Source organism: Haliotis rubra, unplaced genomic scaffold (assembly GCF_003918875.1).
Source record: "Haliotis rubra isolate DU_JTF1 unplaced genomic scaffold, ASM391887v1 Scf281, whole genome shotgun sequence".
In the NCBI taxonomy this organism is placed as follows: Eukaryota; Metazoa; Mollusca; class Gastropoda; order Lepetellida; family Haliotidae; genus Haliotis; species Haliotis rubra.
Window position 1 is genome coordinate 954,813 of NW_025766903.1, and position 27,515 is coordinate 982,327.

Consider the following 27,515-nt stretch of genomic DNA (forward strand, 5'->3'; position numbering starts at 1 on the left):
ACCGGTCGACGTATTAATCAACCCAGATCAAGTCGACTATGTTTTGTATGTTGAAAATCAATAATTTTATTTCATTTTATTTGGGAATGTAAATGTTATCGAAATCTGCGATGTTTGTATTTACCACATAAATTCTTTTCAAATCCAACTACTGAAGTTTAATGACTCCATGCCTCTAGCCCCCGTCCCCCTAGCCCTCATTGTTACAAGCAACTAATTAGTACCTCTAGCCGCCTGGCTGTTCTGTTAGCTGTACTCACTCCCCTGTAACTGGATTAACTGCTACTATTAATTGCCTCGTTAGGCCAGGTGTTGGCTGTGAGTAGTGACCGCCGATAATAGAGAATCACGGCTCAGTGATCATTATTGATCAGTAGATGGTCACTGTTGCTAATAATTCACGCCGAAGGCACGGGTTCGAATCCCCACATGGGTACAATGCGTGAAGCCCATTTCTGGTGTCCCCCGTCGTGATATTGCTGGAATATTCCTGAAAGCGGTGTAAAACCATACCCACTCAGTCAAACGTAATTCCCTTGTTAAATTTGGTCCTCAGTAACCCATGCTTGTCCTAAGAGGTGATTACCAGGATCAGGTGGTCAGGCTCGGTGACTTGGTTAACACATGTCATAACATACCAACAGCGTGGAACGACGAACATGCCCATGATGCTGATCACTGGATTGTCTGGTCCAGATTCCATTATTTACAGATCGCATCCATACAGCTTGATTCTTAAGGTTAACAAACAAACAAAAACATACCTTAACATAGGGTAGTCTTAGCGCTAAGGTGGCCGTAACTCACGTACCTTAACATAGACTTAAGGTAGTCTTAGCGCTAAGGTGGCCGTAACTCACGTACCTTAACATAGTCTTAAGGTAGTCTTAGCGCTAAGGTGGCCGTAACTCACGTACCTTAACATAGACTTAAGGTAGTCTTAGCGCTAAGCTGGCCGTAACTCACGTACCTTAACATAGTCTTAAGGTAGTCTTAGCGTTAAGGTGGCCGTAACTCACGTACCTTAACATAGACTTAAAGTAGTCTTAGCGGTAAGGTGGCCGTAACTCACGTACCTTAACATAGTCTTAAGGTAGTCTTAGCGCTAAGGTGGCCGTAACTCACGTACCTTAACATAGTCTTAAGGTAGTCTTAGCGCTAAGGTGGCCGTAACTCACGTACCTTAACATAGACTTAAGGTAGTCTTAAGCACTAAGGTGGCCGTAACTCACGTACCTTAACATAGACTTAAGATAGTCTTAGCGCTAAGGTGGCCGTAACTCACGTACCTTAACATAGACTTAAGGTAGTCTTAGCGCTTAGGTGGCCGTACTTCACGTACCTTAACATAGTCTTAAGGTAGTCTTAGCGGTAAGGTGGCCGTAACTCACGTACCTTAACATAGACTTAAGGTAGTCTAAGCACTAAGGTGGCCGTAACTCACGTACCTTAACATAGACTTAAGATAGTCTTAGCGCTAAGGTGGCCGTAACTCACGTACCTTAACATAGACTTAAGGTAGTCTTAGCGCTTAGGTGGCCGTACTTTCACGTACCTTAACATAGTCTTAAGGTAGTCTTAGCGGTAAGGTGGCCGTAACTCACGTACCTTAACATAGACTTAAGGTAGTCTTAGCGCTAAGGTGGCCGTAACTCACATACCTAACATAGTCTTAAGGTAGTCTTAGCGGTAAGGTGGCCGTAACTCACGTACCTTAACATAGTCTTAAGGTAGTCTTAGCGCTAAGGTGGCCGTAACTCACGTACCTTAACATAGACTTAAGGTAGTCTTAGCGCTAAGGTGGCCGTAACTCACGTACCTTAACATAGTCTTAAGGTAGTCTTAGCGCTAAGGTGGCCGTAACTCACGTACCTTAACATAGACTTAAGGTAGTCTTAGTGCTAAGGTGGCCGTAACTCACGTACCTTAACATAGACTTAAGGTAGTCTTAGCGCTAAGGTGGCCGTAACTCACGTACCTTAACATAGACTTAAGGTAGTCTTAGTGCTAAGGTGGCCGTAACTCACGTACCTTAACATAGACTTAAGGTAGTCTTAGCGCTAAGGTTGTTTTGTACAACAGCACCCTTATCATGTTACCCCTTTTCGAAATCTTAACAAGTGTTATAAAAAGATATGGACAGTTTTCGGCAACATGCATCTATGAGTCTGTAGCTAGTTATACATTAAGTCTTCATAGGCCTATGGTGTGTAGTATACTTTATCTTTCAGCAACCTATCTGCTTGTTGTTTTTACCGTTGTTCTTAATCCCTCCTCCTGTTTGTGCCTCTTGTTATTTAAATGCTGGTGTTGATGTTAATCTGATGTTTGTTTTTACGCAACATACATATCGTCCATCATATGTCCATGGCACACAGGTATGAGTCAAGATTTCTCTCACATAACATGTACCGGTAGTCACGTATTCACAACACCTGACCTCACGAGCTTAGTAGCAGTTAATCCAGTTTCAGGGGAGTGAGTACAGCTAACAGAACAGCCAGGTGAGGGGCTGGAGGTACTACATAGTAGCTTGTAACAACAGGGGTCTAGGGGGACATACTGCCACATACTGTCGGCGTTTTGGTGGTTCACGTCTGTTTCCTCTCTGCTGTGCAAGTTTCACCTCGGTTGTAGACTGTTCCCTCTTGATGAGCTGAATGAAATCAAATATGTTCGGGTGGCATGGGGTGAGGGTGTTGATCTTGTTGTGCCAACCTTCAATGTTTTTGTTTGTTCTGTGTCCATCATTAGCAAAGTAGTTCCAAGTCAGTTGGTCCCAGGCTCCCTCAATCCATGTTGTTGTCACATAGTCCATAAACTTGACACAGGCCTCTCCCTCGGGACTTTCACTGATAGCCTCCAGCCACACATCTTCCGCCATGAAGGTTAGGAGGAAAGACAACTGAACTATTGCATTCGCCACAATTAATCAAAGTACTGGTCAAGTCAAGACACGTGGTTTTAATACTGAAGATAGTCTGTTAGGAATTGTTTAAACATCTCTAATATTGCAAACAAGCACTCTACACTCGAAACTCTGTTTATGTTCGTCTATACTCCAACTAGATCTCTATGCAAAGCGTTCTGCAGATACCTTTTTGTGATAGGCAGTGTTTATATCACAACATATGTAATAAATAATAATCATGAAAATGATGAATATGTGACGTCTAATTTCTCAATTTTACATAGCAACATACAAAGGAGCTTATGTTGACAGTAGGAGGCATCGTACATACACGCACGCACACACACGCACACACACAAACACGCACAAGTCAGTCAAGAGGCGGTTGTGTTAAAACTATCTACAGGTGTATTGGAGGTTTTGGTGGGACCAGCTCCTTGCTGGCTCTTGTGAGGCTAGCCTGGTACCTGGAAATAGTCTCTGCTTCTGTCAGCTGTACTGGTAACAGGTTCCATTCCCTGATTGTTCTTGGAAAGAATGAGTTGTGGTATACTGTGGGCGTTGATCTTGCTTGGTATACCCTGTTCGCGCCTCTCGTCCTGGAGTCATTTCGTCTCAGGTACAGGTCTTTGTTGATACCGACTTTGCCGTGCTGGATCTTGTGTAGCAGAGGCCGTGCTGGATCTTCTGTAGCATACATAGTCTGTATTCTGTGTCTGCTTCCAGTGAATTGATTTCATTGAGGCAGTAGGGATCCCATACAGTGGACGAATATTCCAGGGCTGGTCTGACAATGGTGGTGCATTTTGTTACTTTAACTGTCTTGTTGCAGTCTCGGAAGTTCCTGCGGAGGAAACCAATAGTCCTGTTTCCTTTGCTGATGGTCTTGGAGATGTGCTCTTTCCATGTTAGGTCGTTTGATACTGTGACGCCCAAGTACTTGCTTGGTGTTTCTTTGGCAAGTCTGACTCCATGAAGCTCATCTGCCAGGTCTTCTCACATTCTCCAGGGCTGATGGATCTTCTTGTAGTTTTTGCTGTCCTCAGTGCTGTTAATTTGACAGTACAGAAGGCTATAGTCGTCGAATAGGCGAGCGTCAGCGTGTTGGCATGAGTCCGGAAGGTCGTTTATGAATGCGAGGAAAAGGAAAGGTCCCAGGACTGTCCCTTGGGGTACTCCTGATATCACATCTGCCGGGTCGGATTTGGCACTTTCGAGTATGACCTTCCGCTTCATGCCTCCGAGGAATGATTGGATCCAGACGTTGGTTCTATCTCTTACTCCTAGTATCTTAGTTTGTAGAGTCTCCTGTGTGGGACTTTATCGAACGCCTTCGCGAAGTCCAGGAGGATAGCGTCTACTTGTTTTCCCTTTACCAAGCTGCTTGTTATTCCTTGTGTGGTTTCAATTAGACCTAAGCATAGTTACTTCTCCAAAGATTCAGGACAATTTGTCAAAGATTGTAAAGTATACTGACAAAATATGCTAAATGCTTGACTTCCTTATACATAGCGTCTAATTGAAATTTAGAACAGGGCATAAGTAGGCAAATCCCTGTACCTCCAATTGTTCATCATCAATTACTGCTAAGATTGGCAACATCTAAATACACGTCACTACATCAGAAAACTTCGTATTAATTATCCGTCTTAGTATACGGTTGAGGGATGCCACCAGTGAGTGCAGGATATGCTCACTAGGGATGCCACATTGAGTGCAGGATATGATCACTAGGGATGCCACATTGAGTGCAGGATATGCTCACTAGGGATGCCACATTGAGTGCAGGATATGCTCACTAGGGATGCCACAGTGAGTGCAGGATATGCTCACTAGGGATGCCACAGTGAGTGCAGGATATGCTCACTAGGGATGCCACAGTGAGTGCAGGATATGCTCACTAGGGATGCCACAGTGAGTGCAGGATATGATCACTAGGGATGCCACATTGAGTGCAGGATATGCTCACTAGGGATGCCACAGTGAGTGCAGGATATGCTCACTAGGGATGCCACAGTGAGTGCAGGATATGCTCACTAGGGATGCCACAGTGAGTGCAGAATATGATCACTAGGGATGCCACATTGAGTGCATGATATGCTCACTAGGGATGCCACATTGAGTGCATGGTATGCTCACTAGGGATGCCACATTGAGTGCATGGTATGCTCACTAGGGATGCCACCAGTGAGTGCAGGATATGCTCACTAGGGATGCCACCAGTGAGTGCAGGATATGCTCACTAGGGATGCCACCAGTGAGTGCAGGATATGCTCACTAGGGATGCCACCAGTGAGTGCAGGATATGCTCACTAGGGATGCCACAGTGAGTGCAGGATATGCTCACTAGGGATGCCACCAGTGAGTGCAGGATATGCTCACTAGGGATGCCACATTTAGTGCATGATATGCTCACTAGGGATGCCTAAACATCAGCTAATGACGTGGGCGTAATTATATTGAAGATTCTGCTTTGAGCACTGATTATTGAAAGATGTCTATCGCTTTATTTTCCAATATGAACATCAGCTAATGTTGATAAGAGCAGGCAGGTGACGATTAATGTTTAATCAAGACACTAACAGATACATGTCGGATGCAGCAGCTGGGACTGTATATATATGTTTCAGTTTTTGTTTTTGATGGACAGAGTAAACACTGGGTTGTCCTGGCCTTCAAGCGTGTTCCCCATGTTGTACACATTGGACGCAGATTTCGACCTGGATCTGAAACATACATGTCTGATATGTAGATCTACCAACTCGACACATGCAGTGTTTCTACAGTCTGTCATTAAACATGTCAAGGACATTCAGTATTGCTGGACCTTTCAACCATAACGTATAGTCTGTACGCCATTCAAGGCACAGATGTCCGCCGACCTCTCTGGTAGCTGAACGACATGATATATAATACTTGTGTCACCCACCTGAAGTCTTCGCGTCCCCCGAGGTGCCCAACCACCATGACATACACCAAGTATTGTTGCCTGCCAAGGTTCTTGGCGTCCAGCGAGGTGCCCAACCACCATCATATACTCCCAGTATTGTTACCTGCCAAGGTTCTTGGCGTCCAGCGAGGTGCCCAACCACCATCATATACTCCCAGTATTGTTACCTGCCAAGGTTCTTGGCGTCCTCGATGGTCTCCGGCAGGTCTTGGTTGAGCGTCTCCGGAAGGAAGAAGGTCAACACGCCCGCCAATACTGCAGCACCACCAAACACCATGAGGGGAAGAGCATCCCTAAACCCTCCCTTTACCAGCATTCCCTGGAAACAACGACAGATTGTTAGACAGATGGCAGGTAGAGTTTGCATGGTTAATCGTTTAAGGAACCCGTCTTGGGGTGATGCACCAACTCCAACACTATAAAAACTCATTACAAGGACACACGTACCAATCTATGTGTTAATTAGACATTCTGGCAAAAGGGAAGATCCATCATGTTTGTCACGTTTATCCCTATTTAGGCCAGGAGAGTTGTATTTTATGACAAGGTTTTTATGTAAGTGTCACGTACACTGAGAGCCTACCGAACCTACCAGATCGGCGATGTAAGGGGAGACGATCCCTCCAAGTCTAGAGCACATGCTCCCAACACCAACAGCAGTGTTGCGGACGGGGGTGGGATGAAGCTCAACAGTGAAGATGTAGAGTGTTGAAAACGCTGCTGCCGCGCCCATCTTGCCCACGAGGGACAACACGACCAGGGTCCACTTGGTTTCTGGACAATACAGATCAACAACTGTAATCACAATGGTCGTCTTTAATGAACAATGAGTCTTCAGACATATGTGTAAAGTTTATAAAGCCTATATCTCATGATGAAACAAAGAAATCGTAATTCTATAACATTTCACTAAAACTGTCACAAAATGGTGACGAGCTACATACCATCATCAGCATACAGGACTGGGAAGATGGAGGCGAGACAGGCGAGGCCCCCGCCCAGCAAGAAAATGCAATGGAGCCGCTTCCGGCCAAGTCTGTTGAGCAGAAACAGTGTCAGCAGATACCCCACTGCTTCCACCAGCCCAGACAGCACGAAGTTGATGATGACGTTGCCGCTGAGGTTGGTGACGTTCAGCGTCAAGCCATAATAGATCAAACTGCACACGGCCCTGTTCAAAACAAATATTCCGTACAGAAGTTCTACTTTACGGTTAATATGCCTATTATCTATGGAAGCGTTGAATAAAGTAAACAAGATGACAACCAGACCAGATGTACACGTGAGGTTGAAGCACGTTAACATCCAGGTCACGTACCAGTGGAAGTTGATGATCAAACAGCGAATCGCTAGGGTTCTGTTCGTCAGCAGCTCAGACAGTTTGCCCTTAGTTTCAGTCTCCGCCACAAATTTACCATCAAACATGTCTTCTGGAAGCTTTGTCTTGTTGACCTTCGCAAACCTCCGGATGATGGCTTCAGCTTCTTCAAACCTGCCTTTAGACATGAGCCACCGTGGAGATTCTGGCACAATCCTTTAATAGTCAATACATGTCACACAATGAATACAATCAATACATGTCACACAATCAATACAGTCAATACATGTCACACAATCAATACAATCAATACAAGTCACATAATGAATACAATCAATGCATGTCACACAATGAATACAGTCAATACATGTCACACAATGAAGACAATCAATACATATCACACAATGAATACAAAGAATACATGTCACACAATGAATACAATCAATACATCTCACACAATGAATACAAAGAATACATGTCACACAATGAATACAGTCAATACATGTCACACAATGAATACAAAGAATACATGTCACACAATGAATACAATCAATACATGTCACACAATGAATACAGTCAATACATGTCACACAATGAATACAAAGAATACATCTCACACAATGAATACATGTCACACAATGAATACAATCAATACATGTCACACAATCAATACATGTCACACAATGAATACAGTCAATAGATGTCACACAATGAATACAATCAATACATGTTTGATGTGTGCCTTTAACATGTATACCGCCAACAACCTCAGTCGATTGTGTTCTATACTGTTAGTGATATCATGCATGTGCAATTCAACAACAACGTAATGTTCATGATGTCCCGCGTATGACATTGTGAAGGATAACTGTGGTGTTACTGTCACAACGCAAAACACCTTTTTTCAAAATGCAATGTAATGTTTTGGAAAATAATCCCCATAAAAGGTAGGTGTCTACATTCTTTTGAACCTCTGTTTTTTTACTACTTTCTAATAAGCACCATGTTTCACAGTCAGACGTACACCAGCTTACCACCAGTAGGAGAGGAAGACGACCGAGGGAGCTGCCAGGGCGAGGACGTAGTTGTGCCAGTCACGGAGGAAGTAGGCCACACCCGACATCAGAACCATCCCCAGCATCCAGAGGAACAAGCCCCCCATCCCTGCGTAGACGCGCTTGGTCGGAGCTACCAGTTCCATCCCTGAAACAGACCCATCCACACACGCTACATCATGCCTTTCACAGCGTAACTTGCCTTATATCTTCAAGTGACCAACAATGTACTATAGGTTCTTACCCTGACCTTGACCTTGACCCTGACCCTGACCCTGACCCTAGCACGAATAGAAACGTTACAGGAGAAATAACTTCACCTATCTAACAAAGGGCGGTTTAATTTACCACAGACTTTCGAAATAACTTTTTTTCGAAATAACGTTTGTGAGAGAAACTATGTACTGCAACACAAAAAAACACAAATGAAATGAATCTAGTATAATCTTCATGTTGCAAACGCAACATTGGTTTTAAAATCACCGAATGAGAAAAACTATTCCATCCAAGAGACCAAGCAGTTGACCAAAGTTTGAGTCACAAAACAATTCCTACAGTTTGATACACTGATTCATGCACGGCCCCTTTGGGAGCGACATCCAGCCGGGCCATTTGCTTGGCCTGCACATGAAGCGAGACCATGTATCAAACCCCTCTCTTAATACCGTAGCGAAATATCTTTAATAATTGTACACGTGAGCTTTGAAATACTCCATGTATAATATGTATCTCATGTTAAACCAAACTATGAACGTACACTTGACACGCCTCCATGAGACGTATATTGAGAAAGTAGTACTGAGCACGCATCATGTGCTAACTACATGTATGTGCTCCGTTATGCAGTGAACTTAAGATTGGTCCAGTCTCCTCTGAACCCAAGAGGAAGAATGACACAGTTATCCTGAAGATGATATATATACCCGTGATGTACCCAGGACGTGTCCATGACACACCCGTGACGTACTCATAGTGTACTCATGACGTGGCTATTACGTGCTCACGACATACACATGTATCCATGATGTACCTTGGCGTACTCATGACGTACCCATGACGTAGCACGCGATGCCCACCGATGTTGTTCCACATCCAGTGAGGAAGCGGATGATGATGAGGGAGGCGAAGTCGCGGATGACGTAGTTGAGGAAGCCGACACAGATGAGCATTAAAAGGAAGATCATGCACGACTTTCTCCGTCCAAAACTGGAATGTGAAGAATGAATGGCGTTACACCACAGGGTAGGTGAAAGTGATGAAGTGAGTATCTCTCAATCAGCTGTCCATGAAAATAAGTATATCTCCATAACCCAGAACAGACTGGAAGGTACCATCGGAACCAAATATATCATTCCGACTTGCATGCTATAACAGAGCCTCGGGGAGGCTTATATAGGCTAATAACGGACACACAGAGATACAGATTCATGGACGATCTGACGGAGAGACATACAGAGATTGAGATTCATGGACGATCTGACGGAGAGACACACAGAGATTGAGATTCATGGACGATCTGACGGAGAGACACACAGAGATTGAGATTCATGGACGATCTGACGGAGAGACACACAGGATACACAGAGAGACATGATGGACAGACACATGAGGAGAGCACAGAACACCAGGAGCCTCGAGTAATCTAGCAGTACTCTCACATGTCGCTGATGACACTCTGTCCGAACGAGCCAACCAGCATCCCCGCCATGACGGCCATGTTGGAGTGAGACCGCATCACCACGTTGTCACACACCAGGGACAGCTGTCGAGGGAAAGCTAGCGTCAAGGCACCACAACACCACAACACCACAACACCACTACCCCACATCACCACAACCCAACATCACCACAACCCCACATCACCACAACCCAACATCACCACAACCCCACATCACCACAACACCACATCACCACGTTGTCACACACCACTAGCGTCAAGACACCACAACACCACATCACCACAACACCACATCACCACAGCCCCACATCACCACGTTGTCACACACCAGGGACAGCTGTGGAGGGAAAGCTAGCGTCAAGACACCACACACCACATCACCACTACACATCACAACCCCACATCACCACAACCCCACATCACACGTTGTCACCACCAGACAGCTGTGGAGGGAAAGCTAGCGTCAAGACACCGCAACACCACAACAACACACCACAACCCCACATCACCACACAGCTGTGGACCCCACATCACCACAACCCCACATCACCACAACCCAACATCACCACAACCCAACATCACCACAACCCCATTTCTGGTGTCCCCGCCGTGATATTGCTGGAATATTGCTAAAAGCGGTGTAAATCCCAACCCACTCACTCATACCCCAGGAACATCCATGTTGACCACATGAACCTCTTATAGAGACTTTGATCTTCACCAAGCACCAGTACGTGCACACCTTCTGGAAGAGTCACAACAGCTGCTACATGCAACATGTTGTCATGTTTCGCTAAAACAAGAACTGTAAGAAGTTGATAAAAAATTCAACTCACGTCTTCTGTTATGGTGGATGTAAACATTGATTTGTCGTACACCCATTGGCTGCACTGAGACTGGCTGGAGTTGTCTGCCCTCTGATCAAGGTCTGTGACGTCATCTGTATAGACATTACATTTGGAGAAGGCGCCATCTTTAACGGGGATGGTCAGGTTGACCAGTCGACGATGGTTGTCTCCCTGTATGGCGTATGTGTCGTTACTGAGGCCGGGAACTGCACACCTACCGTCGGATACAGAGAAGAATTAAAAAGGGATGGGGAGAACTGGGTTAGACGGGTATATGATGTAGTTGTTGAACTGAATAATACCTGTGAGGGGGAGTATTACCTGTAAGGGGTTATGTAGGTGTATTACCTGTGACGGGGTGTAGGTGTATTACCTGTGAGGGGTTATGTAGGTGTATAACCTGTGAGTGGTTATGTAGGTGTATTACCTGTGACGGGTTGTGTAGGTGTATCACCTGTGACAGAGTGTAGGGGTGTTACCTGTGAGGGGTTATGTAGGTGTATCACCTGTGACGGGGTGTAGGGGATTACCTGTGAGGGGTTATGTAGGTGTATCACCTGTGACGGGGTGTAGGGGTGTTACCTGTGAGGGGGTGTAGTAGGGGTGTAGGTGCTATTACCTGTGACGGGGTGTAGGGGTATTACCTGTGAGGGGTGTAGGTGTATCAGCAGGGGGTGTGACGGGGTGTAGGGGTATTACCTGTGAGGGGGTGTAGGGTGTTACCTGTGACGGGGTGTAGGGGTATTACCCTGTGAGGGTGTAGGGGTATTACCTGTGATGGGGGGTGTAGGTGTATTACCTGTGACGGGGTGTAGGGGTATTACCTGTGACGGGGTGTAGGGGTATTACCTGTGACGGGGTGTAGGGTATTACCTGTGACGGGGTGTAGGTGTATTACCTGTGACGGGGTGTAGGGGTATTACCTGTGACGGGGTGTAGGGGTGTATCACCTGTGACGGGGTGTAGGGGTATTACCTGTGAGGGGTAGGGTGTGTACCTGTGACTGGGTGTAGGTGTATTACCTGTGACAGGGGTGTAAAGGTATTACCTGTGACAGGAGTGTAGGTGTATTACCTGTGAGTGGGTGTAGGTGTATTACCTGTGACAGGGGTGTAGAGTGTATTACCTGTGAGGGGATGTAAAGGAGTATTACCTGTGACAGGGTGTAGGTGTATCACCTGTGACAGGGGTGTAGAGGTATTACCTGTGAGTGGGTGTAGGTGTATCACCTGTGACGGGGTGTAGGTGTATTACCTGTGACAGGGGTGTAGGTGTATTACCTGTGACTGGGTGTAGGTGTATTACCTGTGACAGGGGTGTAAGGTATTACCTGTGAGGGGGTGTAGGTGTATTACCTGTGAGTGGGATGTAGGTGTATCACCTGTGACTGGGGTGTAGAGTGTATTACCTGTGACAGGGTGTGCAGGTGTATTACCTGTGACGAAGGGCATGTTATGTAGGTGTATTACCTGTGACAGGGTGTAAAGGATATGTACCTGTGACGGGGTGTAGGTGTATTACCTGTGACGGGGTGTAAAGAATATTACCTGTGACAGGGGTGTCAGGTGTATCACCTGTGAGTGGGTGTAGGTGTATCACCTGTGACGGGGGTGTAGGGTGTTACCTGTGACAGGATGTGGGTGTATCACCTGTGACAGGGTGTAGGGTATGGGTTACCTGTGACAGGAGTGTAGAGTGTATCACCTGTGACAGGGTGTAAAGGTATTACCTGTGAGGGTTATGTAGGTGTATCACCTGTGACAGGGTGTAGGTGTATTACCTGTGACAGGGATGTAAAAGTGTTACCTGTGAGGGAGTTATGTAGGTGTATTACCTGTGACAGGGTGTAGTGGGTGTTACCTGTGACAGGGTGTAAAGGTATTACCTGTGAGGGGTTATGTAGGTGTATCACCTGTGTCACGGGTTGTAGAAGGTATTACCTGTGACAGGGGTGTAGGGGTATTACCTGTGACTGGGTGTAAAGGTATGTAGGATGTACCTTATGAGGTGACGGGATGTAGGTGTATCACCTGTGACGGGGTGTAGGGGTATTACCTGTGACAGGGTGTAGGGTTGTTACCTGTGAGGGGGATATAGGTGTATCACCTGTGACAGGGTGTAAAGGTGTATTACCTGTGACAGGGGTGTAGGTGTATCACCTGTGACAGGGGTGTAGAGTGTATTACCTGTGAGGGGTGTATGTAGGTGTATCCACCTGTGACAGGGGGTGTGGGGTATTACCTGTGAGGGAGCTATGGAAGTGTATCACATGTGACAGGGTGTAGGGGTATTACCTGTGAGGGGGTTATGTAGGTGTATTACCACCTGTGACAGGGTGTAGGGGTATTACATGTGAGGAGTTATGTAGGTGTATCACCTGTGACAGGGAGTGTAGAGGGTATTACCTGTGAGGAGGGTGTAGGTGTATTACCTGTGACAGGGAGTGTAGGTGTATTACCTGTGACAGGAGGTGTAGAGGTATTACACTGTGACAGAGGTGTAGGTGTATTACCTGTGACAGGGTGTAGGGTGTATTACCTGTGACAGGGTGTAGGTGTATTACCTGTGACAGGGGTGTAGGTGTATTACCTGTGACAGGGTGTAGGTGTATCACCTGTGACAGGGGTGTAGGGGTATTACCTGTGAGGGTTATGTAGGTGTATTACCTGTGACAGGGTGTAGGACAGGGTATTACCTGTGAGGGAGATGTAGGTGTATCACCTGTGACAGGGTGTAGGTGTATTACCTGTGACAGGGTGTGTAGGTGTATACACCTGTGACAGGGGTGTAGGGGTATTACCTGTGAGGGGATGTAGGTGTATTACCTGTGACAGGGTGTAGGGTATTACCTGTGACAGGGTGTAGGTATATACCTGTGAGGTGTGGTGTGACCTGGGGTGTAAAGGTATACCTACCTGTGATGGGTGTAGGTGTATCACCTGTGACAGGGTGTAGGGGTGTTACCTGTGAGTGTGTGTAGGTGTATTACCTGTGACAGGTGTAGGGGTATTACCTGTGCAGGGGTGTAGGTGTATTACCTGTGACAGGGTGTAGGTGTATTACCTGTGACAGGGGTGTAAAGTTATTACCTGTGACAGGGTGTAGAAATTATTAGGTGTAGAAATTACCTGTGAGGGGGTGTAGGTGTATTACCTGTGACAGGGGTGTAGGTGTATTACCTGTGACAGGGTGTAAAAGGTATACCTGTGAGGGGTGTAGGTGTATTACCTGTGATGACAGGGTGTAGGGTATTACCTGTGACAGGGGTGTAGGTTGTTACCTGTGAGGGGGATGTAGGTGTATCACCTGTGACAGGTAGTTGGGAGTGTATACCTGTGACAGGGTGTAGGTGTATCACCTGTGACAGGGTGTAACAGTGTATACCTGTGAGGGGAGTGTAGGTGTATCACCTGTGACAGGGGTGTAAAGTGTTACCTGTGAGGGGGATGTAGGTGTATCACCTGTGACGGGGTGTGGGGTGTTACCTGTGACGGGGATGTAGGGGTGTTACCTTTGAGGGGTTATGTTAGGGGTGTCACCTGTGACGGGGTGGAGGGTATCACCTGTGACGGGGTGTAGGGTGTTATCTGTGACAGGGGTGTAATGGTGTATACCTTTGAGGGTTATGTAGGTGTATCACCTGTGACGGGGGTGTAGGTGTATCACCTGTGACAGGGGTATCAAGGTATTACCTGTGAGGAGTGGGTGTAGAGTGTATCCACCTGTGTAGGGGTGTAACAGTGTTACCTGTGAGGGGGATGTAGGTGTATCACATGTGACAGGGAATGTGGGGAGGTGTTACCTGTGACGGGGTGTAAAGATGTTACCTGTGAGGGGTTATGTAGGTGTATCACCTGTGACAGGTGTAGGGGTATTACTTGTGACAGGGGTGTAGGGTGTTATCTGTGACGGGGTGTAAAGGTGTTACCTTTGAGGGGTTATGTAGGTGTATGACCTATGACGGGGTGTGGGGGTGTTACCTGTGACGGAATGTGGGGGTGTTACCTGTGAGGGGTTATGTAGGTGTATCACATGTGACGGGATGTAGGGGTATCACCTGTGACGGCGTCTAGGGTGTTACCTGTGACGGGGTGTAGGTGTATCACCTGTGAGGGGTTTTGTAGTTGTATCACCTGTGACGGGATGTAAAGGTGTTACCTGTGACGAGGTGTAACGGTGTTACCTGTGAGGGGTTATGTAGGTGTATCACCTGTGACAGGAAGTGTAGGAGTGTTACCTGTGACAGGGTGTAACGTTGTTACCTGTGTGAGATGTAGGTGTAAAAACCTGTGACAGGAGGTGTAGAAGGTGTTACCTGTGACAGGGTGTAGGGGGTGTTACCTGACACGGTGTGTAAAGGTGTTACCTGTGAGGGTTGTATGTAGGTGTATCACCTGTGACAGACGAGTGTAGGGGGTGTTACCTGTGACGGGGTGTAACTTTGTTACCTGTGAGGGGTTATGTAGGTGTATCACCTGTGACGGGTAGTTGGGGTGTTACCTGTGACGGGGTGTAGGTGTATCACCTGTGACGGGGTGTAACTGGTGTTACCTGTGAGGGGGATGTAGGTGTATCACCTGTGACAGGGTGTGCTGGGGGTGCCTACCTGTGACAGGGGTGTAAAGGATGTTACCTGTGAGGGTTATGTAGGTGTATCACCTGTGACGGGGTGTAGGGGTATCACTTGTGACGGGGTGTAGGGTGTTATCTGTGACGGGGTGTAAAGGTGTTACCTTTGAGGGGTTATGTAGGTGTATCACCTGTGACGGGGTGTGGGGGTGTTACCTGTGACGGAGTGTGGGGGTGTTACCTGTGAGGGGGGATGTAGGTGTATCACCTGTGACGGGGTGTAGGGGTATCACCTGTGACGGCGTGTAGGGTGTTACCTGTGACGGGGTGTAGGTGTATCACCTGTGAGGGGTTGTGTAGGTGTATCACCTGTGACGGGATGTAAAGTTGTTACCTGTGACGAGGTGTAACGGTGTTACCTGTGAGGGGTTATGTAGGTGTATGACCTATGACGGGGTGTGGGGGTGTTACCTGTGACGGAATGTGGGGGTTATTACCTGTGAGGGTTTTGTAGTTGTATCACCTGTGACAGGGGTGTAAAAGGTGTTACCTGTGACGAAAGGGTGTAACGATGTTACCTGTGAGGGGTTATGTAGGTGTATCACCTGTGACAGGAGTGTGAGGGTGTTACCTGTGACGGGGTGTAACGTTGTTACCTGTGAGGGGTGTATGTGAGGTGGAAAGAGTATTACCTGTGACAGGGGTGTAGAGTGTATACCTGTGACGGGGTGTAGGGGGTGTTACCCTGTGACGGGGGTGTAAAGGTGTTACCTGTGAGGGTTATGTAGGTGTATCACCTGTGACGAGTGTAGGGTGTTACCTGTGACAGGGGTGTAGGGGTGTTACCTGTGACGGGGTGTATGGAGGTGTATCACCTGTGAGGGGTTGCGTAGGTGTGTTACCCATGTGACAGGGTGTAGGTGTATCACCTGTGTGAGGTCGTGGCGGTGTTACCTGTGAGGGGGATGTAGGTGTATCACCTGTGACGGGGTGTGGGGGTGTTACCCTGTGACAGGAGTGTAAAAGATGTTACCTGTGAGGGTTATGCTAGGTGTTTCATCTGTGACGGGTTGTGTAGGGGTATCACTTGTGACAGGTGTAGGGTGTTACACCTGTGACAGGGTGTAAAAAGTGTTACCTTTGAGGTTCATGTAGGTGTATCACCTGTGACGGGGGTGTAGGGTGTTACCTGTGACGGAGTGTGGGGGTGTTACCTGTGAGGGGGATGTAGGTGTATCACCTGTGACAGGGGTGTAGGGGTGTCACCTGTGACGGCGTGTAGGGTGTTACCTGTGACGGGGTGTAGGTGTATCACCTGTGAGGGGTTGTGTAGGTGTATCACCTGTGACGGGATGTAAAGGTGTTACCTGTGACGAGGTGTAACGGTGTTACCTGTTAGGGGTTATGTAGGTGTATCACCTGTGACGGGGTGTAGGGGTGTTACCTGTGACGGGGTGTAACGTTGTTACCTGTGAGGGGGGATGTAGGTGTATCACCTGTGACGGGTAGTTGGGGTGTTACCTGTGACGGGGTGTAGGTGTGTCACCTGTGACGGGGTGTAACGGTGTTACCTGTGAGGGGGGATGTAGGTGTATCACCTGTGACGGTGTGTGGGGGTGTTACCTGTGACGGGGTGTAAAGATGTTACCTGTGAGGGGTTATGTAGGTGTATAACCTGTGACTGGGTGTAGGGGTATTACCTGTTAGTGGTTATGTAGGTGTATCACCTGTGACGGGGTGTAAAGGTATTACCTGTGAGTGTGTGTAGGTGTATCACCTGTGACGGGGTGTAGGGGTCTTACTTGTGAGGGGGTGTAGGTGTGTTACCTTTGACTGGGTGTAGGTGTGTTACCTGTGACGGGGATGTAAAGGTATTACCTGTGAGGGGTTATGTAGGTGTGTTACCTGTGACTGGGTGTAGGTGTGTTACCTGTGACAGGGATGTAAAGGTATTACCTGTGAGGGGTTATGTAGGTGTATTACCTGTGAGTGGGTGTAGGTGTATCACCTGTGACGGGGTGTAAGGGTATGTTACCTGTGACGGGGTGTCGGAGTATTACCTGTGAGTGGGTGTAGGTGTATCACCTGTGACGGGGTGGAAAGGTATTACCTGTGAGGGGTTATGTAGGTGTATCACCTGTGACGGGGTGTAGGGTGTTACCTGTGACGGGGTGTAGGGGTGTTACCTGTGACGGGGTGTAAAGATATTACCTGTGAGGGGGTGTAGGTGTATCACCTGTGACGGGGTGTAGGGGTGTTACCTGTGACGGGGTGTAAAGATGTTACCTGTGAGGGGTTATGTAGGTGTATCACCTGTGACGGGGTGTAGGGTATCACCTGTGACGGGGTGTAGGGTGTTACCTGTGACGGGGTGTAAAGGTGTTACCTGTGAGGGGTTATGTAGGTGTATCACCTGTGACGGGGTGTTGGGGGTGTTACCTGTGACGGGGTGTAGGTGTGTCACCTGTGACGGGGTGTAGGTGTATCACCTGTGAGGGGGTGTGTAGGTGTATCACCTATGACGGGGTGTGGGGGTGTTACCTGTGACGGGGTGTAGGGGTGTTACCTGTTACGGGGTGTAAAGATGTTACCTGTTAGTGTGTGTAGGTGTATCACCTGTGACGGGGTGTAGGGGTGTTACCTGTGAGGGGGTGTAGGTGTGTTACCTGTGACTGGGTGTAGGTGTGTTACCTGTGACAGGGGATGTAAAGGTATTACCTGTGAGGGGTTATGTAGGTGTATTACCTGTGAGGGGGTGTAGGTGTGTTACCTGTGACTGGGTGTAGGTGTGTTACCTGTGACCGGGATGTAAAGGTATTACCTGTGAGGGGTTATGTAGGTGTGTTACCTGTGACTGGGTGTAGGTGTGTTACCTGTGACAAGGATGTAAAGGTATTACCTGTGAGGGGTTATGTAGGTGTATTACCTGTGACTGGGTGTAGGTGTGTTACCTGTGACAGGGATGTAGGGGTATTACCTGTGAGGGGGTGTAGGTGTATTACCTGTGAGTGGGTGTAGGTGTATCACCTGTGACGGGGTGTAGGGGTGTTACCTGTGACGGGGTGTTACCTGTATACTAGGATGTAACGGTGTATCACCTGTGACAGGGGGATGTAGGTGTATCGCCTGTGACGGGGTGTGAGGGTGTTACCTGTGACGGGGTGTAAAGATGTACCTGTGAGGGGGTTATGTAGGGAGATGTATCACCTGTGACGGGGGTGTAGGGGTATCACTCTGTGAGGGGGTGTAGGGTGTTTACCTGTGACAGGGTGTAAAGGTGTTACCTTTGAGGGGTTATGTAGGTGTATCACCTGTGACGGGGTGTAGAGAGGCATCACCTGTGACGGCGTGTAAAGGTGTTACCTGTGAGGGACACTTATGTAGGTGTATCACCTGATAGAGGCTGTGCAGGGTGCACCTGTGACGGGGGGTGAAAGTGTTACCTGTGACGGGGTGTAGGAGTGTTACCTGTGACAGGGGTGTAAAGATGTTACCCGTGAGGGGTTATGTAGGTGTATCACCTCTGACGGGGTGTAGGGGTGTTACCTGTGACGGGGTGTAACGTTGTTACCTGTGAGGTGGGGTGTAGGTGTATCACCTGTGACGGGTAGTTGGGGTGTTACCTGTGACGGGGTGTAGGTGTATCACCTGTGACGGGGTGTAACGGTGTTACCTGTGAGGGGGGATGTAGGTGTATCACCTGTGACGGGGTGTGGGGGTGTTACCTGTGACGGGGTGTAAAGATGTTACCTGTGAGGGGTTATGTAGGTGTATCACCTGTGACGGGTGTAGGGGTATCACTTGTGACGGGGTGTAGGGTGTTATCTGTGACGGGGTGTAAAGGTGTTACCTTTGAGGGGTTATGTAGGTGTATCACCTGTGACGGGGTGTAGGGGTATCACCTGTGACGGCGTGTAGGGTGTTACCTGTGACGGGGTGTAGGTGTATCACCTGTGAGGGTTTGTGTAGGTGTATCACCTGTGACGGGAGGGTTGTGTAGGTGTATCACCTGTGACGAGGATGTAACGGTGTTACCTGTGACGGGGTGTAGGGGTATTACCTGTGAGGGGTTATGTAGTAGTATCACCTGTTACGGGGTGTAGGGGTGTTACCTGTGAGGGGGGATGTACATGGTGAAGATTGAGCTGAATGTGAGGAACGCTGTAACTATCGAGGGGAGACAAAGAAAGAAGAATATCCTCTTCTGATAAGTTCCAAACTCCCCCACGTGGTGTAGGATTTCATCGAACGTCTTCATTCTGTCACATAGGAAAAAGAGTTTGTCACCTCCTAAAATCATCACTGTAATCTGATAATCTGTGTTTCATCGCGTACTGACTGTCATCGTCTAATGGCCGGTTTCCCATTTGACAAGGCTGTTTTACACATTACAATATTACATATTGTCTTTCATCTTATAATGTTTGACATCTTATATTGTTCTGTTTTACATTATATAGTGACTGTCATCTTAAAATATTAACTGCCATATTTTTCATCCTATAATACTATCATTTTATAGTCTCTGTCGCCGTATTATATTCCGTTCGTCGTGATATAATGTCCTATTTGACATGTTATAATGTTCTGTTTGTCACATTATAGTGTTCTGTTTGCCACGTTATAACTTTCTGTTTGAGATTTTATTGTGTTTGATCACACATCACCCAAGAGACAGCCGCAGTAAAAAGTACAACTGATGTAGTATGTCACGTGACGAGGGTGTGGACGTAACCATCGTTACAACTACAATCTGGCACACAAGCGCTACACGAAGCCTCTTGTCGTATAATATAGCCTATTTTACCTATATTAATAATACTGGTATTGTGACGCCCCTTAAGTGTGAACAAATCACATGACTCCTACAGAATCTTAACATTTGTGATTGTAGAAATGATTTAACTGTACCTGTATCGGGAGATGCCGCTCCGTGTACTGTCGTTCAGCTGGTGTCGAGCCCAACATATGTCCCTGTGTCACGCTATGTCCCTCTGTCACGCTATGTCCCTGTGTCACGGCATGTTCCCATGCGATAGACATTCATCGCCGGGTAGTCGTGACATGAATTATTATTATTCAGTTAAGACAACACTCTCGCGGTCCGCCACGTCTCTCTCCGCGCTTTTAACTGACGCAGCAAACACTACCTGGCAGCCATGATGCATCCATGATGACCTCAAGAGTTCCGTCAACAAACTCTACAGATATTGGTCTGACTTGAGGTCGCCTTCAAGTCACACAAATCTGCAAATGTATACTTGTTGACATTCTCTCCGGTATTCAAGGCTCCTAACAACAATGGCTGAGATCTGTAAAGTCCAGGTCTTCATTACGTGGTTGGCAGTTATTGGTTCTTGGAGTACACGCCTTCCGTCATCTTCGTCGTGAACGTACCACTTGAAATACTGTATAAAAATTGACTCCACAAGGCGCCAATTGCATACTACTCAAAATAATTTAAAAACGCCCGAAGTTTTCATGAGACTATAAATAATTTGTGATGTCTTTAAATATCTTTTATTGTAGAGTCGGATTATATACATGGACTTTTTTATCGTAATATCCCATATTTTTCATAACATCAATTTGTTACCATCAACCACAGCAGAGGAACTTATCCAAACCTCAAACTGACTCATCTTTGTAGTGCTGATAACTATGACGTTGCATTCCCCGATACATCACATAAGTATCAATAATACTTGATGATATCAATGTCAGTACCTGCATCCTTCCAATGCAATAACAACCTTGACCCTCCTCCTCATTGAGTGTATCAGACTGAATTTGACGCTGCGTTCCATTCTTGGTGGAGGGCTTGTTTAATACAGCAAGATTCTGTTGAGGAGGATTTCTCTGGCGTATTCTGTGACCCATAATTACCAAACATGCTCTAATGGGATTGAGATCTGGCAGGCCAAGGTAGAGTTACTACCGCCTCGTCTCGGTACGTGCTCGATGTGGCCTAACATGTGGACCATGGCCATGTAGTATAACACGCCTGTGTAGGATACCAGGGTTGTACGGTTGTCTGTTCAGATTTTGTCTGTTCTGATCGTCACAAGATCAAGTTCATAGCCATGTTAGAGGCAGCCCAAAACACCTTCAATGATGCCGCCACACGGCACGTCTTAGTCATATCCCGTTGTGCAGTGCTTGCTGCGATAAATACGAACTCGGATATCAGTCATAAACCTTCCAAGGCGTCAAATTCCCACAAATTTAATTTCATATTTTCCTTGTTCTTCACAAACATGCTGGTGTGAGTGTATTTCAAAGCACATCGAACTTGTTTGGACATATCCACAGTATATCAGTATGCATGCTCAATAGTAACTTCGTCAGTGTTTAACAATCTGTCAGGATGCACAATCCAAACAAACTCGTAAAGCAGGGCAAGATAATCCGTAAGTGTATAAACTATGTACAACTCAGCAGCTTCACATAGGGCCAATAATGGCAACATTCATTATCAGATATTGTTCCACAGCTTTCAGTTTAGACATTCAACAATGTTTGGGGTATATTACTGCCAGTGTGTCTTCCTCTGAAATGATTTTGGACAGTTTCATCAAAGACGTTCAGTGACATACTGAAAACTTGGATCCATGCTTACCATAAGCTTAGATATTTAAACCAGCTTTCATCTCACATCATAGTTTTCTGTTGTATCAATGATTTGATCCTTAGCAAAGTGTGAATAGTATATTATTGTCTTACCGGTTATTTGTCCAACGCCCAGATTTACGTCAACAATTTTTACTGGATGCAGTCAAAGTTCTGATAATCAGACGGTTGAAGAAAGAGGAGTGTAAACAGTCTGGGCAAGCTGACATGTTGGGGGCAACTTTCGGCCAAGCCTGTGTCAGTTCTGCGTCAGTTGCACGACCAAAACATCTATCAAGTTTGTTTAAAAGAGGAAAGGTGAGCTACAATATATCAAAGAGAGGACTAAGACTAGTGATGGACGCCGTGGAAGTATCTAGACCCTGTGGCGAGACATGTGATTGCACATGTACCGCCATGTATGTCCAATAATCACTTAGTGTGTATGTCAAGTATGGCGAGACTGCTGAGCCTGTGTTCTGTGTTTATAGCCAGTGAGACGAGTCGTTTATACCATGTACAAGTACCCAGGCAGAAGTCTCGGGAAGGAAACCCACCAAACCTCGGTATCACTCAGTATTGATTCATTATTATGTGGAGCCTGGAAGCTAACAAATTAGGTGTTTCAGTAGATTTTACCTCGATACACAACTCGACAAAGGTCGTGCATAATGTGTTTTATAGGGTTGATACGGTGTCCAGTCTCACAGACTGTATCTATGCCGAAAGAAAATCAATGTTAGGTTGTTGTGTTTACCCTATTCTGAATACCAAATCAGCTGATAATGGGTTCGGTTTCACCTGAGCAAGTGTTGGCGATGTATAATTCATGCGATGGAGACTGGACACCACATACAGAGCAGTTGGGTTGAGTGGTACAGACTAGTGTGTCTACATACATGAATATTCCATAGTCTGTACCTGCAACATATGTTGACCTTCGCCATGTACACTACATTCCCGACCCAAGATTACACACAGGTTGCCGTACAGCTCTATATCGCATATACAGGACAACAACCCCTGCGTCCGTCCGTCCGTCCGTCCGTCCGTCCGTCCGTCCGTCCGTCCGTCTGGCCGGTTGGTGGTTTGCTGTTTAACGGCACACACATCAATATGAAAGAGTATAGCAAACTGCCCCACTGACTAGTTGCATTTGTTTGTTTAATATCTTACCTTCATGTAAAATACTTTAATTTCATTGATCAATGACGCTTTAACAATATAAGTTGTATGCTTTTCTCGAGGGTAATACGGTCTGATGTACGCCTCTTTGTAGCAGTGTCACCCCAGCTGGAAAAAATATTACCCACTGCCATGGTAACCGCCAAGCTGTCCGCCGAGAAGCTGATGCGCTAACAATCGTATGACGTCATAATATGGCACATACCGTGCCCAGAGTTCGAAAACCGTTCGATCAGCTGTTTTTGTGTTCACTTTGTACAGATTTATTTTACCGACTTTCAATGCTTTATTTAAGCTATTTTATACATTGAATGGTTTGCACACTCAACTTAAACATAGTTAACCATTTTATAGCAGTTTTAAGCTTGTCAGAATATGACTCACTGTTTTTAAAATCCAGTCTAGAGGCAGACGCCATTTTGTTTACATGTCATATAGTCGGTAGCGATCTTTAACATAAAATAACATGATTTTTTGTACATTTAACATGGCGGTACCATAAATACGTTGTATGCTTCTCCCTCGGGTAATACGGTCTGATGTACGCCTTTTGTAGCAGTGTCATCCCTCGCCTACCAGCTTGGGTGACACTGCTACAAAGCGGCGTACATCAGACCGTATTACCCTCGAGAGAACCATACAACTTATATTGTTTGTCAGCAATATTCCAGCTATATGAAGGCGGTCTGTAAATAGTTGAGGCTGGACCAGTCAATCCAGTGATTGACATCATGAACATCGATCTTCTCAGTTGGGATACGATGACATTCATCAACCAAGTCAGCGAGTCTGACAACCCGACCTTGTTAGTCGCCTCTTACGACACCAGTTCTAACGGGGATGTTCACGGGTTGACCAGCTGTACCTGCAATACATATCCACAAAACACTTACAGTGGCTCAACGACATGTGTTTGCCAGAGGTATTGCCGAATTGATGTAGAATTATAACAGCCGGGCCAACATCAAAACAGTTTGCTCTACGCCACGTGCCGGTAGAGGCATGGATACAGGGGGAAAGAATAATATTTTATGACGCTTCATGTAATGAAGGCTTCTATACAAGGGAAGGGAGGTAAGTCTTAGTGACCGCACTGGCCACCGAAGAAGTCAATGGGTCACGTGTGGAGTCTGAAACACGAAAAGACAGATAAATAATAATTGCTAAAATAATTCCATTTCTACAACGCCAGATTCCACTACTACATTATACAGAAAGATGAAAGTGAAATTCAAGAAATTAACTCATAGCTGTGTTATAAATAACAGAAAATTTGAAGGGTGAGCCATTATTCCTGACAGCAAACAAAGGTGGTGAAATCGTTGGACCAAGTTACAGTGTTCCATCAACTGCTTCAGAGTTAGGAAGGGTTTGTGTCCAGTCACGTGGCCTTGACACAGTTGTTGGTCATGGTCAAGATCTTATGCCGAATCCTTGCTCTTGTTCTCAACCACGCGTTAACAACCAGAGTTCTAGTTGTAAAATAGGCTTCGAAACCAGCTAGATGACATCAACAAAACACGTTTGACTGTATGATTATAAATGATATTCCCAAGATACCCTGTGTAAAAACTTGAACAGTTTGGACCGAGGACTTAACATTGTGGCACCCTAATATCACCGAGATCTGATAATCAATTGTGTGGAAAGCGGCACTGTAGTCCATAGATTGCATTAAACTGACCACTACAATGGGTGCACAAATTCACACACAGGCGGGCAGTTTTCTTGACTAAAACTCTGGCCGTACACAGACACGGTCCACACAATGGTAGATGAGATCTAAATTGCATTTTCACAGATTTCTCTCAGATCGCGGGCGTGAATGTGACAAGTCTGTCAAATCGCAGCCTGTAATGACCAGGTCAGACTTTGGTAACAAAGGTTCTACCAATGCCATCTTAACAAAGCCAGGAACTATGTCAGCAAGTATATTCAGTTCGTGTCTAAATGTGCATATCTAGTTCGCAGGAAATGAAGCAAATGACTTTCCTACACTGACGGCATCGTCCAAAACAAGTAGAGCCGTATAGAAGGGGGCTTCGTGCATCGTACATGACAAAGATTAAGGCGACCTCTCGCAGTGATGCACATGTGGCTAGTTTCCTTGCAGTTTCCTGGTACGGTCACAAACCGCTATCTTCACTGCTAGACCAGTTGAGTGATTTAAAACCCACTATCAAAGAAATAAACTTCCCGAACTGAAACCAACAATTGGTTCTACTTACTTGGGTTATCAGTCAAGACATGATAAGGTATTTTTACATCTTGGCCACAGTCAGTATACTGAGGATTGGTTGGTTGGTGTTTAACGCCGCACTCAGCAATATTCCAGCTATATGGCGGTGGTCTGTAAATCATCGAGTCTGGACCAGACAATCCAGTGATCAACAGCATCAGCATCGATTTACGCAATTGGGATACGATGACATGTGTCAAGCAAGTCAGCGAGCCTGACCACCCGACCCCGTTAGTCGCCTCTTACGACAAGCATGGATTACTGAAGACCAATTCTAACCCGGATTATCAGGGGCGGTTTACTCAGGACTATCTGCTCAAAACGGATGGAGATGAGCCTCCCAAGTGTGTCTCTGTCAATGAAGTGTTCATCATCAAGTATATTCTGCTTGACTGTGTGGACCTTTCACATGCAACGGATTCACATTATGAAGCAATATATCTGGATGATCTGTTTTGTTGCGAGAGAGCAGGCATCTCATTGTCAACTACCTGAGAAAACGTTATCTCAATGTATGTGACTTGATAGATTTGATGTTGCGATGTTTTCTAGTTCTAAATAATACTGTAGTGAAGAAATCACCTTTAAACTTTGTATATAAAACGGACCTGTATATATGTCCTGACTTGGTTTCGTCGCTATATGGCTGAAATAATACCGAGGCGACGTAACATGTCAACTCACACTCTCACGGCCACATGCACACAGGCACTATGGTGGTTAGTTCTAGCAACGAGAGCCTCAATGTTAGTCATAAAGTCGGAACTCTGAGGTCTCCAGCTGACAGTCAGCAGTGGTCGCTTCCATAGCAATCCTAAACCTTTAACGCAGACCTACAACAATAGCAGCACAAGATATAGTGCGGGGGCTTATGTAGCAAAAATAATGTCCGTGGGAAGTGCATGTTAATTTTTGGAACCACTGATAATTGTGATCAGTACTGCATATGGATTCAGAAAAACCATGGTTCCATTTGTTCTGCTGATTATAAGTGTCATTCTGGGGTAACTGAACATCGGTACCCATAATCGAGCTGCAACACCAATGTGAGAAAACATATTTTTATAAACCTATCACAACATAGGCATGTAGTATGTCAAAATGTACCTTGTGATGTGTGTTTTACAACTACCATTATGTATCATGAATCTCAATAATATATGTATGCATAATAATCAATATGATCATAACTGCTTCTGCCCAAACCGAAGGTTTGTTGCAGAGGGTATGCACTCAACCCTGTTTGTGTGTGTGTATATGTGTTAGCATCTTGCTCAAAACCTACTTGATGGATTTCATTTAAACGTACTGGATCTCTTAGGTATGTCCCCAGGACAAATCAATTAGATGTTGAAGAAAGTACACTCTTCAAAATAAGAAACGCAAAAGCAAAATATCATTGAAAAATTTGGTCTTATTCAATTATGTAAATCAACGAAAATAAACGGTACAGCATTGAAGCATAAGTAGAGCAATACATTGGTATCTCGTGCACATTTCACAAGGATGATGTTCATCATAGTCATTACTGCTGTCCACGAGGTGACGTTGACGTTACTACCTTGTATGACCACCTCTTACTGCTACAACTGCACGCCACCTCCTTGACACAGATTGAATCAGTTGTTGGATGTTTCCTTGTGGAATCTTTCTCCATTCCTCCTGCAGCATGTTGAACAACAGTTACTGTTACAGTCTCAATGGTTTAATCACGTACACATTAATGACGTACACATGTATCTATCTGATCCCACAGGTAATCAATTGGTTTCAGATCTGGGGATCTGGAGGGCCAGGGGAGGACATGGATGTTGTTATTGTCCAGGTAGTCCACTGTAGCACGTGCTGTGTGAGGTCTGGCGTTGTCCTGTTGGTACAGCTCCCTTTGGCAGTCGACAAGGCGATGCAATTGGGGGCACAGAATCTGGTCGATATATCGAGCAGCCGAAAGATTGCCTTGGACGAGCACCAATTCCGATCTGCAGGTGTATGACATGGCTCCCCACATCATCACACCAACTCCACCAAATCTGTCCACTTGCCTGATGCAGCTGGATGCAAAACGTTCATTGCGTGGTCTGTAGACACGCTGTCTTCCGTCACGTCGCTTGAGGGGATACCGCGATTCATCACTGAACCATATGTGTCTCCAG

At 46.1% G+C, this 27,515-nt stretch overlaps 1 protein-coding gene across 1 annotated transcript; it reads right to left on the bottom strand.

Moving 5' to 3' along the window:
* Positions 1–5,463: 5,463 nt before the first annotated feature.
* On the bottom strand, positions 5,464–20,461 carry LOC124281269 (organic cation transporter protein-like). The gene is made up of 11 exons (XM_046717298.1): positions 20,241–20,461; positions 19,442–19,588; positions 10,749–10,974; positions 9,893–9,996; positions 9,286–9,440; positions 8,214–8,382; positions 7,180–7,395; positions 6,806–7,032; positions 6,454–6,635; positions 6,029–6,180; positions 5,464–5,637 (listed from the first exon to the last, which is right to left on the bottom strand). The coding sequence occupies exons 2-11, from the start codon at positions 19,585–19,587 to the stop codon at positions 5,538–5,540; spliced, it is 1,677 nt and encodes a 558-aa protein (XP_046573254.1). The 5' UTR covers position 19,588; positions 20,241–20,461; the 3' UTR covers positions 5,464–5,537.
* Between the last annotated feature and the right edge of the window lie 7,054 nt (positions 20,462–27,515).

Bases quoted from the DNA above. Each gene is read 5' to 3' on its own strand.
- LOC124281269 (XM_046717298.1), bottom strand. From the start codon at position 19,587: ATGAAGACGTTCGATGAAATCCTACACCACGTGGGGGAGTTTGGAACT. The intron at 9,441-9,892 runs GTGAGAGTACTG...TTCACATTCCAG, and splicing joins CAGAGTGTCATCAGCGACAT to TTTTGGACGGAGAAAGTCGT. The intron at 7,396-8,213 runs GTAAGCTGGTGT...TGACTATTAAAG, and splicing joins GTCTTCCTCTCCTACTGGTG to GATTGTGCCAGAATCTCCAC.